General features: G+C 40.6%; 1 protein-coding gene across 3 annotated transcripts in view; it reads right to left on the bottom strand.

The window, feature by feature from the left end:
* The window catches only part of LOC100337293 (ankyrin repeat domain-containing protein 26), an 82,130-nt gene that overhangs the window by 23,275 nt on the left and 38,688 nt on the right, over window positions 1-20,167 (bottom strand). For all 3 annotated transcript variants that reach the window (XR_009496798.1, XM_059892801.1, XM_059892800.1), the window contains exons 17-25: window positions 17,567-17,815; window positions 13,874-13,956; window positions 10,539-10,687; window positions 10,203-10,262; window positions 8,931-9,092; window positions 7,010-7,043; window positions 6,596-6,731; window positions 3,350-3,560; window positions 2,461-2,644 (exon numbers count right to left, since the gene is read on the bottom strand). Coding sequence is in view for 2 of the 3 variants with exons in the window: in XM_059892801.1 (XP_059748784.1) it covers window positions 2,461-2,644; window positions 3,350-3,560; window positions 6,596-6,731; window positions 7,010-7,043; window positions 8,931-9,092; window positions 10,203-10,262; window positions 10,539-10,687; window positions 13,874-13,956; window positions 17,567-17,815 (1,268 nt within the window). In the remaining variant the exon portion in view is untranslated. The remainder of the gene's footprint in view (window positions 1-2,460; window positions 2,645-3,349; window positions 3,561-6,595; window positions 6,732-7,009; window positions 7,044-8,930; window positions 9,093-10,202; window positions 10,263-10,538; window positions 10,688-13,873; window positions 13,957-17,566; window positions 17,816-20,167) is intronic.

The following is a 20,167-nucleotide window of genomic DNA, read 5'->3' as shown; positions in this document are numbered from 1 at the left end:
GACCCCATAGACGTCAGCCCACCAGCCTGCCCCGTCCCTGGGATTCTCCAGGCAAGAACACTGGAGTGGGTTGCCATTTCCTTCTCCAATGCATGAAAGTGAAAAGTGAATGTGAAGTCGCTCAGTCGTGTCCGACTCTTAGTGACCCCGTGGACTGCAGCCTACCAGGCTCCTCCACCCATGGGATTTTCCAGGCAAGAGTATTGGAGTGGGGTGCCATTGCCTTCTCCATCTTCTCCAGGGGATCTTCCCAACCCAAGGATTGAACCCAGGTCTCCTGCATTGTAGGCAGATTCTTTACAATCTGAGCCAGCAGGGAAGCCCCATTTATATAATATACACGCACACATGTACATATATATCTGAATCACTCTGCTGTATACCTGAAACTAACAGAATATTATTAATCAACTATAATTCAATAAACAGCACCACTTGCTAGGTTTATAAACACTGCATCTGATACCTCCTATACATCTACTTCACAGTAAGAGCCTTAACTCTGTATAAATAGACTACATTTTGTACAAAAAGTTTTTCCTTGAGAATATGCTACCTTCTAACATTTTAATAGGGAATTACAAGAATTACACCTATTGACAACTGTATTAAGCACTTCTACAAACATTAATTAACTCATTAGCTATAATGATTCTGGAAAGGAAAAAGTTAAAAATACGAGTAAGCTGCAGCCTTTTCACCAGGTCTTTGGACTCTACTAGTCTTCTTACATCAAACCACATGTTTCTAGTACAAACATATCAATACAAAATAAGCTTCCTATTTCATTCATGGTACATACACTAATGGTAAATAAGGTAAAATTTAGAAAGCTCTTAGAAAACTATGAGATTATTTGCTGCAGCAATAACTTTCATTATCTTTCCATAACGTCTAAAATAGTAAGACGGGGAAAATACAATAAAAACACTTAATAACTATCGCTAAATATATATTATGGCATATCTATCACTGTTTTCAAAAGTTCTTTGTACTGAAACAGGACACTCACAGAACAGAGTGCTCATTTTCTCACAAGCAGAAGAATGACACACAAAATGTGGTCTCTGAACTGCCTATAGTTTCCTCCTTACCATCAGGGAAGTGAGAAACTAACCTAATGATCAATCGAGGAAGTGAAATCATTACCAAAACCCAGAATATCTATTATTAGTAGCAAGAGTTTCCCCCCCACCCCCGCCTTGGTGTGTGTGGGGGGTTAGGGGAGCACTTTTATAAGTTGTTCTGAAGAAACAACTTTTTTAAAGTGTTCAAAAGTGCTTTTACAACTGATGTCACAGTTTTTACAAAATGAAAACCAGTACATGATGTGAAAAGGTCGTTGACAGGATATTAAAGAAATGACAGTGGAGCCAAGAACGGACTCTGATTCAGACACTGAAGGTGACGACGTGCGTGGAGTGACCGACACGCTCACTCCAGAGCAGAGGGACTTGGTTGGGTAGCACAGTCGATGGGGGAACACACACAGTCTTCCTTGCCTAAACCACAATCAGGGTCCTGGCTCCTCCGAGATAGTCACAAAGGATTTGAGATCAATTCCTATGGAAAATATTAAAGGCCTCTCCTTGGATGAGGCCATCCTATGTCACTACCTGACTGCTCTAGACAAATGGATTTGAATTACAAATACTACTTTCCCGAGCTCTTCCCGAGAGCTTTTCGTTGTGGGAGATCTGCTGCTAGGACCTCAGGGATGGGACCCAGTCCATGTTTGAGAGGGATATCAGGTGTGGGAGCAAATTCCTCTGCTCTGAGATGCCACTCGAGAACTCTGCAGAATGAAGGACAACCAACTTCAAGAGTGTCTGGTTTCTACCAACTGCTGGAAAAAAATTCCTGCACCTCTCGAGGCTGCCAGTTAACACCTGTCCTTGAGGACTCTGCTGTGAGGGAGAACCCAGCTGGGAAAGCTGGAGCCAGCTCTAAGCTGTTCACGGGGCAGGTGGCCTAGAGGGCTGACGGGCACAGAAGGAGGGGGTCCACGACCCTCAGCCACCTGCCAGATTGAAGGCCAGAGGCAACTTGATGTAAAATTAGGCACGATCGTCCCTAATGGTCCCTCAAGGCAGAAGGATCTGTTGCCCGAGGTGGGCTGAGAGCTTAACCTCCAGTTTCTACACCATTCTCAACCCTGTGGTTTCTCAGGATCTATTGTGTGAACTACTGACGTGACCTTTTCCTCCCTCTGCTCGAAAAAGTGCACCCAGCATGTCAGGATCATACAATTCTTATTTCTGGCCTTATTACTTTGGGAATTTTGAATTTCTTTTATTTTTAACAATTAACCTAAAATTTCCTATAACACTAAACAAAATGACACTAAATAAATGGTGCAACACTAAATGGTATTTTTTTTTTTTTTTAAAAGGGGATATTATAAATACTATTGATGAAATAGTGTTAGAAATTTGAAATTTTCACCAAAGATTACTCTACCTGATTCAGATTATTTCTCTCAGCCTTCAGTTTCACTTCTACTGCTCGGAAAGTGAGTTCTAGTTGCTGTTTCACTTCAACTTCTTTACTATATTCGTCTTCTTTTCTTCTTAAATGCTCCCTCATTTTTTCACATAACATATCGGCATTTCTTCTATTCTCTTCTTTTTGCTTTAAGGTGAATCTGCCAAATTTAAAGCTCTTCTTAGAAAATCATGAGATTATTCACTGCTGCAATAACTTTTGTTCCATCTTTACAATGTTTAAAATAGTAAATGTGGAGGGAATACAATGAAAAGCACTTAATAATGGTCACTGTTTTCAGACAGAGGGTTAAGAATAAAACTGCATACAACTGTTTTCATTTTCTCTTGAGAAAAATGGCTACTTTATACATCTGCAGGTGGGAATGTAAAGTAATATAAACTTTGCCAAGAATAGTTTATAAATATAGATCACAGACCTTTTTTAAGTTCTCATACTTTAACCAAATAATATGATATTATTAAAGATAATGTATTCAAAATAATTAGAAAGGTAGAAATGAATTTACAGAAAAGGTGTTCCTTGCAGTATTAAATAGAATACAGAACAGTGAAAAACAACTGAAAGTTAACTTGGTAAATATTTAATGGGGTTTCCTTATGGTGGACTTCTGTATGGTCATGAAAATGATGATTTGGAAAAACATACATTAAGTTATTAGAAGCATTCACTGTTAAGAACCTGCCATATTATTTCCAAGAATTTCACACTCCACAATACTAGTGACACTTTCTCCCCTGTAAAATCCTAGAGGATAAGTTAGTCCTTATAACACATCTACGTCTCTGCAGTATTAAAGGAAACAACAGTTCACGTATTTCTTTAAAAGCGAGATGTACAGTACCTCAAGCTGCCGAGCTCTCGTTCCCACTCCACTTTCTGATGCTCTAACTGTGACTTTACTTCTTTGGTTTCTGACAGCTCTTTCTGTAGCCCACGAACCTTACTTTTCATTCTGTAAAATTCTCTAAGTAGTTCACAATGGCTTCTTTGAAAACCTACTAATCTTTCACGTGAAAGAATTGTATCTTGAATTTTCAACAAGCTAACAGAATCTGCATGATGAAGAAAACAAAGATAGAAACAAAAAAAAATTATGTGAGTAATTTTTGAGTATAAAGGACTGTGCCTTTCACGTTCACTCATCCACGCACTGAACAAGTATTAAGTGTCTATAATTGGAAGACATTATTCTAAGCTCTGCAGATAAAACAGATGTCCCTGGGTCTTGTTTAGCTTGAAGTCTAGTAGAAGAGAAAGACAAATAAAATAATTATGAACTCAGATAGATACTCTAAGAAAAGAGAGTTCTATGATCACATAACAGAACTTGAGATAGATTGGGTCCAGGAAAGATTTCCCTGGGGAAGAGCTGTCACACTGAGAAATGAAGGATGAGCAGGAAGTAGTAAGTAGAGTAGGAAGAACAACCCTGTAGACAGTCTCCAGCTGCCATATGTTTTTAACCAAGACAGAGTGAACAGCTACTGATTTACCTTCCTGAGTGGAGCGAGCAAAAACAACGCTGACAAAATACATTAAACAATGATTTCATGACAAAGGACTTCAGGGAGTGAAGGACAATGATCCCGGAAACACACCAGGTTAGCCTAAGGAACGCCCCAGCTCACCGCCTGGAGAGAATTTCCAGGGCCCAACATGGGGAGAAGGAACAGAAGCTGAGTCAGCCAGACTCCCTGACAGGAGGTGATGAAGCTGACAGTCTGGTGAAACCAAAGTGGGCAGAAATCACAGCTCAGAACCGCAGAGAGGAGAGAGTGGGACAGAGAGAAAAAGGACCCTGGAGATCTGAGGAGGAGCCCCTCGGGTATTCAGCAGAGAAACAAACAGCGCCCATCTGGGAGAACCACCTGAGACCAGGGAGAAACCATCTGAAAAGACCATAGGAACCTGTGACTGGTGCTCACTCAGTCCCAGGAATTCTATCTATTCTCATGAGCCAGGCTGGAAAAACTCCTAGGTACCAGCAGAATGAACAGGGTAGTCAGCAAGGTCTGGCCTCCAAGGCAGGAAATAATCAGCCCTAGCCTCAGGCCCCCTCTGGATGCACCTAACACATCCATGAGAAGCAAGAGCACAGAAGGAAAACTTTCAACATTTGGAAACTAAATCACACGGACCTAAATAACCCTTGGATCAAAGAGGTAATGAAAAGAAGAATTACAAAGTATTTTGAACTGAAGGAAAACGAAAACATTAAGACCAGCAGACATTTTAGGAAACTGACACGCTGATTCTAAAATTCATGTAGAAAGAAGGGTAAAAAATAAAACCACCACCTTGCCGTGTGAGAAGGCACCAGTGAAGGCTGATGCAGTAAAAGCTATAGGAACTGAGGCCTGGAGTCACGACTGCTGTGAACTCTGGGGCATGGACTTCACTGGCTCTACGTGTAATGTCATGCCCGCCCCAACAGGAACGAGGGGGCCACGTGCCACCACGGCCACCGCAGAGACTGGTGTGGCTCAGAAAAAAAGGGGCAGAGTCACTTCTAGGAGAAATAACGCAAGAGTATTTATTTAGAGAGACGGAGCGTCCTCGTCACTTGGTCATGCTGGAGAGCCACCCGAGTCTGAACAGCGAGGGTGCGGCCGAGTCTTCCTCGTCAGCGACCAGCTGCCTGAACAGGGAGCCGGCCTGCCTGGGGTCGTCTGCTCGGGAGAGCGCCGGCGGGGCCGCCTGCCGCTGTGTGGAGAGGAAAGTGCCTTAGCGTCCACCCAGACCCCCGGCCACCCGCCCCCCACTCTGCTCGGGGGTCCAAGCGGTGTGCACACGGCGGGTCTGAGCAGCACGGCCAGCTCCCGGAGGGCACTGCTTAGTCCAGATGGAAGAGGACACGCGGCAGACTGAGGGGCTGTGGCGGGACAGCCGACACCGGGAGCGAGGACTGCAGGAAGAGGAGCGTGTGCCTCCTCCCCGTGGCGTGTTCCCCTCGGGGGCAGAGCTGAACGGTCAGCTACCGGAAGGAAAGTGGACACCTGTGGGGAAAGCTAAGAGCACAGGTCTCCGCTCAGGAGCGGGAGGCTTGTGCACAAACTTTCCCCCCCTCACACCTTACTCCCATCTCCCAAGTTTTAAAACCTGCTGTTGATTGAGGATTTTGGACCTGACTGGGTTTGATGGCAGGGAATGTGGAAAGGAGACATCGCAAGTACTTTTATCCAACCAGAGAGCAAACAAGGACCACATGCTGGAAGGAAGGGAGCTCTGTGAGCTCTCAGACACACGTGTACACAACACACTTCAGAGACCCCCGGAGGACTCCCACAGCTATCCTAGCAGATGGCAGCTTACGTACGAGACAAGGTCTATCAACAAGAACGGGTGAAACTCGAGGAAACAGACTCCCTACCCGCCTGAGAGAAACTAGAGACGAAACCATCGCTGAAACAGAGCAGTTTTTTTTTTTCCCAAACAAGTACAGTCGTAGTGCTGGGTTAGCAGTTAACTCTTCTACCCTCTTAATCTTAAACACAAGCTGTATGTAATCTCGGTCTGTCCTGCACATTTTCTACAGCCTTGGCAGCCTGAGAGTCATTTCTACCCTGAGGCTACTTGATAGTGTCAGTGGGCATCTTTTAAAACCTCTCTTAGCTCAAACTAAAAAAAAAATAAAAAATAAAAATAAAACCAGATGAAACTAGACAGTTGTGGCCTTTAACTACGCAGCAAAGAGAAGCAACACTTGGGTTACATGATGAGATCTGAATTTTTAAAAATAGTTAATAATTAAAGTTGCTCTGCAGACCAAGGTTCCTCAAGGTGGAGTGGCAGGGAAAGAAGTTCTGAGATTATTTCAGTTATTCTAGGAGGAAAACGATGCTAACATGACCTTGGGTGAAGGCACAGGAAAGAAGAGTCAACAGAAGGTACAGTAAGTGAGAATGATCACAGGCCTGTGGCGCAGAGTATCCACTCACGTTCATGTTCTTTTAATACAGAACCTACTTCTGAGATGCACAGCACTGTAACACATCCCTGGCTCTAGAGCAGTACTGGATAAGACGCGCATATATCACTACTCTGTACACAAAGAGGCTTTCTGTTAATATTTACACTGCGGTCCTACCTTTATGCCCCAAGCCAAGTGGTTCTACTTGCAACATGGAATTTGTAGAGTAACGCACGTCGTCATCCTCAGAAACAGTCTCAGAAGACTGAGTTAAGTCATCCAAGTGGTTCACATAATTAATTTGTTCTCTGACCTACACATAAACAATATTGTCTCACAATGTCCTTAAAATATGTGTAAAATATATTAAGTGTACAGAGGTGATAACTCTCTTTATCAAAGCAAAAACAGACACTTCTTAAAAGAACAGATTTTTATCAAAAGGATAACTTTATCAGTTTCTAAATGATGTGTTCAAAGTAAAGTTCTCTACAACAAAGGAAGATTTTCTATTTTGCCACTATTCCTTTTACAAAGTACTTTTTACTAGGATAATATTTTTTAAAGTTCATTTTTTTTTTTTCACTATACCTTCTTCTTGTCATATGGTGTTTTTCTCGCAGGCCTAAAAAAACAAATGATTCTTTTCAGGCTAATAGTAAATACTCAAAAATACAAACAATACCTAAACTTTTCTTTTTTAGATAAACTCTGCATTGGTAAGTAATTTTCTATAAAAGGATGCAACAATCAGTAAGAGGAGCATTAAAGGACAAAGAAAATATATCAGTAATATTAATAAAGCATTAAATTTAGATCCAAGGCAAAGGAAAAACATAACGTTACTTGTGTTATGTGATAGAAAGCAGCATACCAGGGTTTTTGCACCTGTCATTTTCAACAAGAACTAATTTTTATGGCACTAAAACCTATCTGGGAGATAGTCCTTAAGTCCTTCTAAGAAAGAAACCCATTTTGAATAACCATGATATTAGCTTTGCGAGGACTTCCTAGGCAACTGCTATGCATTATTATAAGCACTTGACATGTCTTAAAGGCATTTTCATCCTCACAGTCATTCTGGGAGATAGGTATAAGAAGAAATGGAGCACAGAAAGGCTGAGGAACTCGCCCAAGCCCACACAGCACATCACCACAGACCCAGAATTCAAACCCAGGACATCTGGCTTCAAAACTGCTCTTCCAAAATATGCTGAGAAAGTAATATTGAAAAGTCTTCTTAAGTAACATGATGGCGAATGAATCCATAGCATTATTCCATGTCTAGCTATAACTACAAATAATAATTTCTGAATCTTAAAATGTATTTCTCAAAAAATAAAAAAACCAGATGTAGGCAAGTCTGGAAATCTACTTTCAATAAAGATTTGTTTTTCGTAAAGGAATTCATCAATAGGCATCCATTCAACCATTCTGCTGTTTCTTCATGCATCTGACATCCACTTATCGAGCACACAGTATGTGTTAATGACACTCTTAATACAGGAAGCATGGTTTTTGTCATTTAGATCTTTATCATCCAAAAGGAATCATCTGTGAAAGATTGTTAATATTTTTTTCTATTTTATATAAACAAAATCTTCCCCTTTTCTCTGCAATCTATAAACAACTATGAAGTTAATATGATGTGAAGTTTCAGAGTACCTTACAAAATCATAGCTACTCACAAAGCTACTATCAACTAGAATCATCAAGGAATTATCAAATCCTATTCAGGATAGCCTAAGTGTTTGTAAATTCACAATTATGGAATTTTTGAAAATCTACGTGTGATCGAATTAACTTAAGTAGTCATCTGCATATTCAATTATATAGGAATATTACACTTCAGAACCAATGAACAAGCCTTTACCATAAAACTATATATGAGCAGAAGTATTATGTGCCATTAGTTTATTGTAATAGCTTAAACGGAGAAGGCAATGGCACCCCATTCCAGTACTCTTGCCTGGAAAATCCCATGGACGGAGGGGCCTGGTGGGCTGCCGTCTATGGGGTCGCACAGAGTCGGACACGACTGAAGTGACTTAGCAGCAATAGTTTAAAGATAATGTCATGCAATCAATAAGCTTTCCAATACTGGAAATGCAAACAAGATTAAATAAACACATCCTTCGCTGGCTCATTTCCAACAGCATACACACTCTAAAAGCTCCCTTCTTAACCTAAAACAAGAAACACCTTTGAACTCCACATTCCTCTTCAATTACCATCCAGTTCTTCATGGCCTGTCCCAATAATATTCCCTACGGAGCTGTTTACTGTATTCACTGCAGTTCAGCTTCCAAGGGGACTCTTCACTGGAACAACTTCCAGCCAAAGTCACTGGTCCTCACTTTAACCTTTCAGCAACTTTCAACTATAGTTCATCCACTAGAGTTGAGGAATGCCTTGTCTTGGCCTGTGCAGTGTATTATGCTGCTCTATTTCCAGAAGAAGTACTCAGGGCTAATATTACTTATCCTACAAACAAAGAATTTGTAGAATGTACCTGTCATCATCCTGATTCACTTTGTTTTCATCATTCACGTGCAGCAGACCACCAGTCAGTGAATCGGGCTTTTCAAATATCGGTGCAATGACACAGCCTTCTGGTGTCCGTTTGGCGTTGTTCTTTTTCTTTACTTCCTTCCTGTGCACACCAGGGTAGCTACTTTTAAAAAATTCACAAAAAAAGCCAATGTTTTCTAATAATTCAATTGATAAAGAATAAAAAACAAATTCTTGTAAAATTCCAACTCTTGCCCATCTTAAGTCATTGATTAACTCTCAAAACAGTTATGAAGTACCAAACATATGCAAGAAAACAAATTCTTCCTTCAAACACAGATATACAGTTATGATACAATATGATATGTAAGAGTTGACATATGAAAGTCATAAGTGTAATAAGGAAAGATTTATAGGAGAAGTGAAGACAGGAGGTCATGAGAAAGAGAAAAGGGAGAAAACCATTCTACTTGGAGATTCGAATGTGAGCACAAACATCAGCACGTGGCATCTAGGTTGTTTCCTAGGAACCTGGAAGGAAAAGTACAAAATATATGGAAGAAAGTAGAGAGATGCATCTGGAAGAAGCTCAAGGGCTACACTGAAAACCTGGAGTCCACTGCCTAAACACAATGAATCTTAGATGTGGGAGTCATAATTAGATTTACACTATATTTTTTGTGTTGCTTCTAAATATAATCATGGTGACTTTAGGGATTTTCCTGGTGGTCTAGTGCTTCAGAGTCCACCTGCCAATACAGGGGGCACCGGTTCAATTCCTTGTCAGGGGAGATCCCACACACCACGGGGCAACGAAACCCGTGCTGCACGACTACTGAAGCCAGCACCCTAGAGCCCACGCTCAGCATCAAGAGAAGCCACCACACTGAGAAGCCCAAGCACTGCAGCAGCAAAGACCCAGCGCAGCCAAAAATAAACTAAAAAGAGAATTCACAGAAAAAAGCCATACTTAATTTAGATAATATTTTAAATGACATGAGGTACATGTACCATGAGAGAAGAAATCAAGGAAATATTTGGCCAGAGTGGGGGGAGTTTACTTTTAAACCACCCACATGATGGGGTGACAAGAGCATCATGGCTGAAAAACAGGTGCCTCATCGGCTCTCCCGCCACTAACAGCAATCTGGCTCCATCCATGGACATACTCAAAGTGCTAGGAGAACAAAACTGCCAACCAAGAGTACTCTATCCAGAAAAGGTGTCTTTCAGAAATGAAGGAGAAATAAAAACTGTCCCAGACAAAGCAAACCTGAGGGAGTTCATCACCACTAGTCCCGCCTCATGAGAAACGCTGAAGGAAGTCCTCAGACTGAAATGAAAGGATGCTCATTAGTGACATAAATTTAACTTTACAACACACTGGTTAAGGCAAGTATGCAGTCAACTCCAGAATACTCTAATACTGTAACACGGTGGTATGTTAACAAAGGAACTCTAGTATTGAGGCTAAAGGACAAGAGTATTCAAAATAACTATATCCCTAGTGAAATATAAAATGTGTAAATCACAAACATTAGTTCAAGTTAGAAATTATTTTATAGGAAAATAACAAATGATCTGATGTGAAATATTGATACAGGATTACCTATCAAAATCTTCATTCTCCGCAGCAGGAAACTCCTGGCTGCTGTTTCTTCCACTCTTTCTCTGCTGAATCAATCCACTCTCAGCAGCAGCATCACATTCGTTGTCTGATACTTCCACTTCACTACTTTTGTGCTTCTTTTCTTGAACCTTTAGTGAAAGTTTGACACTAAGAATAATTGCTACTTCTTTATTATAAAGATCTTTGTTTTCAATTTTATTATTTGCTTCAGCGTTTGCCCTGAATTTAAGTGATAAAAACATTTTTGTGCTTATTTTACCACTTACAAGTCACTGAAATTTTTGTAAAATCTGCTCCTTTCTGTTTGAGGAAAAGAAACAAAATTCCCCAAATTTCAAAAATGGCTTTCTTCATAAGATGCAATTATTCACATTCAGTCTTCCCCATCTGACTGGCAGAGACAGAGAAATAAAAAGACAAAGACACAAAATCTGTCCTCTTCAGTCTTTACCACCTGGATTTTCCATTAAACAGCCAGATGTAGAGGATGTGACACCTTAGTGCCTCAGAGACAGAAAGGAAACATTCTTCTTTCTGCACTAAAGCTATTCTTTTCCCTCTGCCTTTTACAATTCTTTTTTTCACCTGGATCCCGGAGATAGCAAAAAAGTGATGGTGTTCACTAAAATATATGAGAAAAAGTTTACCTAAGTTTACCAAAACACAAGGAGCAGAATGAAACTGAGGAGTTGTTAGTGTGGAATTCTGGAATGTAAGTAATGCTTCCCAATTCCACATGCAATAACTGTCAAACCTTACAGCTAGAGGGTATAGAAATAATTGCATACTGTTGCCCCACTATTTACCAAAAACAGCAATAAAATTCAAAAAAGTTCAAGGTTTTGTTTGAAGCCCCTAAAGTGGCTTTTCCTAGCATTTTATGGCACCAAAAGAAATGATACAATTCTGTAACCTTGAATGTGATAAATTACCAGATGAATTCATCAGATTAATCAGATAAGTTAAAAGTGTGACTTTGGTAGAGTATTTTTAAATGCCTTAGTTGGGGATATGGAGAAGGCAATGGCAACCCACTCCAGTACTCTTGCCTGGAAAATCACATGGGCGGAGGAGCCTGGTAGGCTGCAGTCCATGGGGTCGCAAAGAGTCAGACACGACCGAGCAACTTCACTTTCACTTTTCACTTTTGTGCTTTGGAGAAGGAAATGGCAACCCACTCCAGTGTTCTTGCCTGGAGAATCCCAGGGACGGCAGAGCCTGGTGGGCTGCCGTCTATGGGGTCACACAGAGTCGGACACGACTGAAGTGATGCAGCAGCAGTTGGGGATAGGGCTCATCTCCTTTTTTTTTTTTTTTACCGGAAAATACATAGAGGTTTTTATTTTTTTTCCCCTTGTCTATTGTTCAAATTCAGTTAAAGCACCTCTTACACAAAAGAGCAAACAAACAATTTTAAAAACCTATTACTGAAGAAAGAAAAATCTCTCAGCGTCTCAAAACTCAGTTTTCTCCTTTGGAGATAAAGACAATATTTTTTCTTTTTTGCTGTGGTTTTATACTACCTATGGTCTTCCCTGGTGGCTCAAATATGAAAGAATCCACCTTCAATGCGGGAGATGTGGGTTGGAAAGATCCCCTGGAGAAGGGAACAGCTACCCACTCTGGTATACCAAGGACAGAGGAACCTGGCAGGCTACAGTCCAAGGGCTCGCCAAGAGTCAGACACGACTGAGCAACTTTCACACACACACACACACCCCCTATGTGACAAAATCACACATGTCAAAACTTACTACATTTTAGTAAAAAACTTAATGGAAAGGTCTGTCCCAAAATAAACATCTGAGAGTGGTGATTAAAGCCTATGTGGGAGCACATGTATTTGTTATTGAAAAGATCCTGAAGCAGCCATGCTGGGAATCTAAGAGCCCAGTGACTGTGGAAAGCAGAGAAGATCACACACATTCAACCACAATGAAGAGATTAGAGGGAACACGTGTTTATGTCCCTTCTCTCAGTCACTGCTTTCTTCCCATTCTATGGAAATACAACATATTTAATCTGACAGAGTTAAAGGAAAAAAAAAAAAAAACTGCAAAACCCTAGCTGATAATACTTCTTAAGCAATTTCCCTGGTGCTTATTCAGGCTCAGAAGATCATGTGGTACATAGCTAAATGAGTTTCCCAGTCCACATGAAAGACTGACAGAGACAGAATTAGATATTAGATTGATTGAAGGACAAAAGCCATGAAAATTGTTTCCTGCATTCCTATTATTGTGATGGCAGACAATCTATTTCTACACAATTACCTATTTAGATGACCCCACTTTATTCATAAGTGGAAAATCAAACAGACCAGATCATTGAGAAAGAGAAAAACCAAAGCAAGAGCAAAGGAACCTCTACCTCTTTTGAAAGTTGAATTTTCTTTTTCCAAAGCCAGCAACTCTACTTGTAACATGTCTATTTCATTCTTAAATCTCTGCATATCCTTCTGGAATTCTTCATTTACATACACTTTGGATGCTCTGTGACTTTTCGGTGAAGAATTCCCATTTTCTAAGTCGAGTTCCATGCTTTTATCCTTACTAGCACTACAATTATCCGCATGCAGTGGCTTCTGGAACCAGTCCTGTATTGGTTTGCTTTTCTGATCAGTATTTGTAACAACAGCGGGAGTACTGTGACTTTTTATTTGAATAATGTGTTTCATCTTCCCGGAGCGGACAAGCCACAGACTAGACTGATGTGTCTGTCGGATGTCTAATTTCCAATTAGTAGGATTTTGTCTCATATTTTGTGACATTTGCATATCAAACTCTTATTCTTCTTTCACTTCAAATGTAACTACTGGGTCTGCTCCATTTTTATTTTCTGTATCATTATAAAAACTCTCCTCAATTTTGATAAACACGTGTTCAATGTCTAGTTGATCATTTTCAACGTCTATTTTATTTTCAGTGAAACAAAGCTTTGAAGATGACCGACAAGCATATCCCAGGGACCCAGAGTTTACAGACAATGCAAAAAGTTTTCAAGACTGGGTTCTTTTTGTTCAGGAAATGCTGGGAATACTAGAGACATAGATACTCCAAATGCATCTTTTCCCTCACAATCAAGTATATTATTTGTCATATTAGGAGATATTTCCTTTTTGTTTACTCCTTTTTTAGGGTTATCACGTAGTGAATCTTCCTCAGGACAAATGGTAATTTTGTATTTCACCAAACTTCTGCTTTAACTCATTTGTGATGGGTTTTAACTTATCTTTCCATTCTAATTTGCCTTGTTTGATACACATTTTCTCATACAGTATTAAACCAGAAATTGAAATTTACAGTTTTACATACCTGCGAATGGTTATTTTCATCTCCATCAGGTTTTTCCTGTGCTTCCTCTGATATCATTTCCAAGTCTAGTTCTGCTGACAAATCTGTATGTTTAGTTAAAATTACTTAGAATGTTTAGATAAAAGACATAATCTTCATTTAAAACGTAGATCTAAAACATTGTATCAAATGACAGATTAAGTCAATCTTAATCTTCAATTGAATATCTACTTCTTTAAGAAATACTTCCAACGATCTAAAAATTTTAACCAAATCCTTTGGGAAATGCCAGATGTCACCAGGTCACAGGCACACATACAGCTCAAAGATTCAGTCACAGATTCATCCAAACATCAGTGAACAAAACAATCAGAAACCAAACAAAAATTCAAAATACAGGACAGACATATAAAGTCACAATACATTCTCTTCTCTACTTCATAACAATACCTTTTTAACAACATGCCAAGCTTCGACTGCAACATTACTCATGGTTTACAAAATTCCTCTTACTTTTTATGCTTTTGTCAGTTTCTTAATCTGAAATGCTTCCCTGTACTCTTTTGACAAGTTACTTTTCCTCTTTTAAGACTCAACCTGCTTTGTGAAATTGTCTTTGATTACAGCTATCTTTCCCCAGATAAAAGGTATCTCTTTCCTTGTAGCTACCTTAGTACTTTAAAGATTTTTCTAGTGTATCTTTCTAGATTTTCCTAGTGATAGACACACATCTGAACTGTAAATTATTTCTTCACATGTCAATCCTCTTGGCTCCTAAACTGCAGAGGACAAGCTCTTAAAAATCACCTTGGTATATACAGCCAACGGGAATTTGCTGTACAGCTCAGGAAACTCAAACAGGGGCTCTTACCAATCTAGAGGGCTGGGATGGGGAGGGAGATGGGAGGGAGGTTCAAAATGGAGGGGATATATGTATACCTATGGCTGATTCATGATGATGTTTGACAGAAAACAACAAAATTCTGTAAAGCAATTATCCTCCAATAAGGAGGGAGAGGGTGGGATGATTTGGGAGAATGGCATTGCAACATGTATAATATCATATATGAAACGAGTCGCCAGTCCAGGTTCGATGCACGATGCTGGATGCTTGGGGCTGGTGCACTGGGATGACCCAGAAGGATGGTACGGGGAGGGAGGAGGGAAGAGGGGTCAGGATGGGGAACACGTGTATACCTGTGGCGGATTCATGTTGATATATGGCAAAACCAATGCAATATTTTAAAGTTAAAAAATAAAATTAAAAAAAAAGAAATAAAATTTTAAAAATCACCTTGGTATAAATAGTCTTTATTTCTTTTATTCAATAATTATTTCTCAGGTTTCTGCTCAGTACTAGATACCACAGTTTAAAGAAAAATGTAGATAAAAGGTGTCAGGGATGGCTCTTCTGGAGATAACGTCTGAGCAGAGACTTCAAGGGAACAGAGGGCAGGAAAGGGAGAGCACTTAAGGGTGCAGCAAGACGGGGACAGAAGCACACGCACGACAGGGTAGATATTGTCAAAGTACAGGGACAGGGACTACCGGAGATCGTGGCATCTGGCCCCACCACTTCATGGCAAAGAGATGGGGAAACAATGGGAATGGTGACAGACTTTATTTTTGGGGGGCTCGTAAATCAATGCAGATGGTGACTGCAGCCATAAAATTAAAAGACACTTTCTCCTTGGAAGAAAAGATATGACAAACATTGACAACATATTAAAAAGCAGACACATTACTTTGCTGACAAAGGTTTGTCTAGTCAAAGCTGCGGTTTTTCCAGTAGTCATGTATGAATGTGAGAGTTGGACCATAAAGAAGACTGAATGCCAAAGAACTGATGCTTTTCAACTGTGGTGTTGGAGAAGACCTTGAGAGTCCCTTGGACTGCAAGGAGATCCAACCAGTCAATCCTAAAGGAAATCAGTTCTGAATATTCATTGGAAGGACTGACGCTGACACTAAAGCTCCACTACTTTGGCCACCTGATGTGAAGAGCTGACTCACTGGAAAAGACCCTGATGCTGGGAAAGACTGAAGTCAGGAGGAGAAGGGGATGACAGAGGATGAGATGGTTGGATGGCATCACCGACTCCATAAACACGAGTTTGAGCAAGCTCCGGGAGATGGTGAAGGACAAGGAAGCCTGGTGTGCTGCAGTCCATGGGGTCACAGAGAGTCAGACATGACTGAGCAACTGTACAACAACAACAGGAACAGGTGAGGGGGACATCAACAGCAGTTCAGAATTCCAGGGCAAAGGACAGAAAGAGAGAGAGATGGAGAGTCAGGCAGAAGTCAGGTTATGAAAGCATCAGTGGCGCTTTCAGAGGTCTAGACATTAATGTGCTTTAGAGTGCTTCATGGTCACGTGTGCTTTTGAGATTGGTGACTAAACGCTGACGGAGGGATGAAACTGAACAGCACGCAAATAAAACGAGGAAGATGAATCTGAAGGCATTAACGGTGGGGAAAAAAAGGTGATGCAGACCTGAACTGTGGGATGTTTCCAGAAATATTTAGGATATAAAACTTTCTGGGTCTAGTATAGAATCAATCTTTAAGAAACCAATAGATGTACAAATCCTGGGACTCTGAAGGAGGAGATTCTGCTTGATATTTTATAAAAGGTATCGACTGAGAAGAGAAACAATCAACATGAACTGACAGAAGCTGCTTCTATTTATTTTGTAGTTTTCCTATTTCACACCGTCCAGTGTTGGAGGGACTCGTGTAGCCGTTTTATTTGAATCTGTGTTTCCTGGACTTACCAAGCTCACGGAGAAACGAGCAAATGACTCAGTTGTATAGATTAAAAAAAAAAGAAAAGGACAAACACTTTGAGTTTAGAGCTTGTAGTCACTATTCTAGGAGATAACTGAGAATATTCTGTAAATGCAAAGGTGAGCATAGAAACGAAATAACTACAGGAGTGTAAAAAGAAACAGTGTATGATTTCTTACTATAGCCTTGACCACATGACTGATTAAAGGCACTAAATTAATTAGTATTTATGGACAACACATTATTAGACATGGTTACTCAATAGATTGGGCATCCTAGTAGAATCAGAATTGATTTTCTGTATACTGCTTTTAAATGATACAGCACTCCTTCAAACCAATATCCCTTGTGAACTCTTAATTCATTACAAATAACAAAACAAGTTGATATTATGTGGACAGAGCTGAGAAGGAGGTACTGTGTAGCAAATTTCCCATGACTCCCATTACCACCAGGAAAGCCAATTCTAAAATATATGAAGTCATAGAAAACACAAGAAATATTTTAATATTTGGTTTCAGAGCTGCTTTTGCAATTATACTGAATCCTTACGAATTTAGAGCTATATAAAAATATTGCTACAAAGTCATGTTTTGAGAAAGCAATCTCTGTCTACTTAGGTCTCCCAACTAGTCCCAGAGTTCTAAATATAATCCTGCTACTCACTCTCAGGTGTATGCTAAATATTAGCCAAAATGAACTTTCGTTCTCCTAACTCTCTTTATTATTTATTGTATTACTATGGTCAGAGGGAGAATGCCAACATCTTGCTAAGAGGTATTTACTGGTATTGGCTGCAGGTTGTGTGAAAGGAGTCAACACAAGGTAGATTTTGCCACAAAACCTCTAATTTGAAAGCGTCAGCATGATGGTAAGGCCGTGCCCAGGTGGCGCACGGCTGAGTGCTCTGGGCTTCTGCATTACCTTGTTGGCTTTCTCTGTTTTCTGGCAGCTGAGACTGGCACGGGTCATGGAGCGTGGAATTCCCTACCAGAAACATCACTGCAATATTCCTCTTTACTTCATCTGTTACGGTCATCTGTCCCAATTCTGTGGATGCTGACTGATTTTTGGTCATTGACTGTGACATCGATGGACACTGATCACCAACTTTCAAACGCCCAGCTCTCTGACAAGTCTCGAGACTGAGGCTCAAAGCAGTAGAAGCCAAATCTGAAAAACGTGAAAACAAAGTCTCCATTTATTAGAATGTGAGTAAGAATACAACTCTGACTAACTGTACAAAGTCTTTCTTCAGAGAATCGGTTCCAAGTCCCCCGCTCCCCTCAGACTCACTAGTTCTTCCCAGCTTATTGTATCTTACGTGTCGCAGTCATGAAAAGACGTTAACTAGTGTATCTCATTTCTTCTGTTTTTTAATTTTCTAGTATGATTTACTTTGATTCACTCAACTTCTATTACATAGTCTGTATTCCATAAGAACTTTACTAATAATTATTTGTTTTCAACATACAAATATTTTATTGACAATATATAAATCTAATTTATTTTACATTTAATTATGCCTTACAAGGCTGTATGCTCTAGAGACCATGGTTTTTAAAAACACTTTTAATGAATGGTACTATTTTGCCAACAAGGTCCGTCTAGTCAAGGCCATGGTTTTTACAGTGGTCATGTATGGATGTGAGAGTCGGACTGTGAAGAAAGCTGAGTGCCGAAGAGTTGATGCGTTTGAACTGTGGTGTTGGAGAAGACTCTTGAGAGTCCCTTGGACTGTAAGGAGATCCAACCAGTCCATCCTAAAGGAAATCAGTCCTGGGATTTCTTTGGAGGGAATGATGCTGAAGCTGAAACTCCAGTACTTTAGCCACCTCATGCGAAGAGATGACTCATTGGAAAAGACTCTGATGCTGGGAGGGATTGGGAGCAGGAGGAGAAGGGGACGACAGAGGATGAGATGGCTGGATGGCATCACTGACTCCATGGACGTGAGTCTGAGTGAACTCCGGGAGTCGGTGATGGACAGGGAGGCCTGGCGTGCTGCGATTCATGGGGTCGCAAAGAGTCAGACATGACTGAGCGACTGAATTGAACTGAACTACTTTAATTAATGGTACAAACCTAGACAACATGCAAAGACATCACTTTGTCGACAAAGGTCCATACAGCCAAAGCCATATTTTTTTTTAGTATCATGTACGGATGTGAGAATGGGACCATGAAGAAGGCTGAGCACCCAAGAGCTGATTCTTTCAAATTGTGGTGCTGGCGAAGACTCTTGAGAGTTCCTTGGGCAGCAAAGAGATCAAACCAGTCAATTCTAAGAGAAATCAACCCTGAATGCTCATTGGATGGACCGATGCTGAAACTGAAGCTCCAATGTCTTGGGCACCTGATGTGAAGAGCTGACTCACTGGAAAAGACCCTGATGCTGGAAAGATTGACAGCAGGAGGAGAAGGGGGAAGCAGAGGATGAGATGGTTGGATAGCATCGCTGATTCAATGGACGTGAACTTGGGCAAACTCTGGGAGATGGTGAGGCACAGGTAGGCCTAGTGTGCTGCAGTCAATGGGGTCACAAAGAGCTGGACATGATTAGCGACTGAACACCACCACCAACTGCTTTAATTACAACGAGACGGTCTTCCTCAAATTATCAGTATCTTCAGAACTGATTTTTTAAGCCTTGAATAAACATCATAAACTTATATAGGAAATGATAGCTTTGTGGGTCACTAATTGTTTCCACGTGAAAATAGGATGAGTCTAGGACCACACTGGATCCAAAGAGCACAGAGCACCATGGGACAAAAATGATTGCAACACAGAAATATTTGCTTTAAAAAAAAGGAACTGTCGGGTCTTAATTTCTTAAGAGAAGTCAAAGAAACAAGCAAGAAGTGTAAAAGTGAAACTTTAAATCCTGTGTCAGCACAAGGGCCCCTTTATCATTTCACATCCAACCACGTCAATGGTTTCAAATGATGGTTCCCAAGCGTACCCTGAGAATCCTGAAGTCCAGAGACCCACTGGGTCAGGGGGTCTAAGAGGTCAAAACTATTTTCACAATAACACTAAACGTCACTTCCATTCTCATTCTGTTCTGAGTGCACAGTGGAGTTCTTCAGAGACAGCATATGTGATAGCAAAACTCTAATGACTAATGGAATCAGCCATTAGGATTGTGTGTGTCGTGCTTTATGTGTTTTAGTTTTATCTTCCAGGAGTGTCTGATGAAGGCGTGGGTCGGCAGTGGCCTGCTGCAGTGTTCACGGGGACACTGAGAGCAACAGTGCAAGCATGGGGCCTTTTGAAGGAGGTCACCATTATCTTCACTATCTCCACCATAGGTTGGCCTCTAGGTCAAAAAACAGGGAGGGAACACAGCCCCGCCCACCAACAGAAAATTGGGTGAAAGATTTACTGAGCATGGCCCCGCCCATCAGAACAAGACCCTCAGTCAGTCTTTCCCATCTGGGAGCATCCATAAGCCTCTTATCCTTCTCTATCAGAGGGCAGATAGAATGAAAACCATAATCACAGAAAACTAACCAAACTGAT

Source organism: Bos taurus, chromosome 13 (assembly GCF_002263795.3).
Source record: "Bos taurus isolate L1 Dominette 01449 registration number 42190680 breed Hereford chromosome 13, ARS-UCD2.0, whole genome shotgun sequence".
NCBI classification, from domain to species: Eukaryota; Metazoa; Chordata; class Mammalia; order Artiodactyla; family Bovidae; genus Bos; species Bos taurus.
Note: the sequence above shows the minus strand (reverse complement) of the source record. Positions and strands in the feature narration are given on the sequence as shown.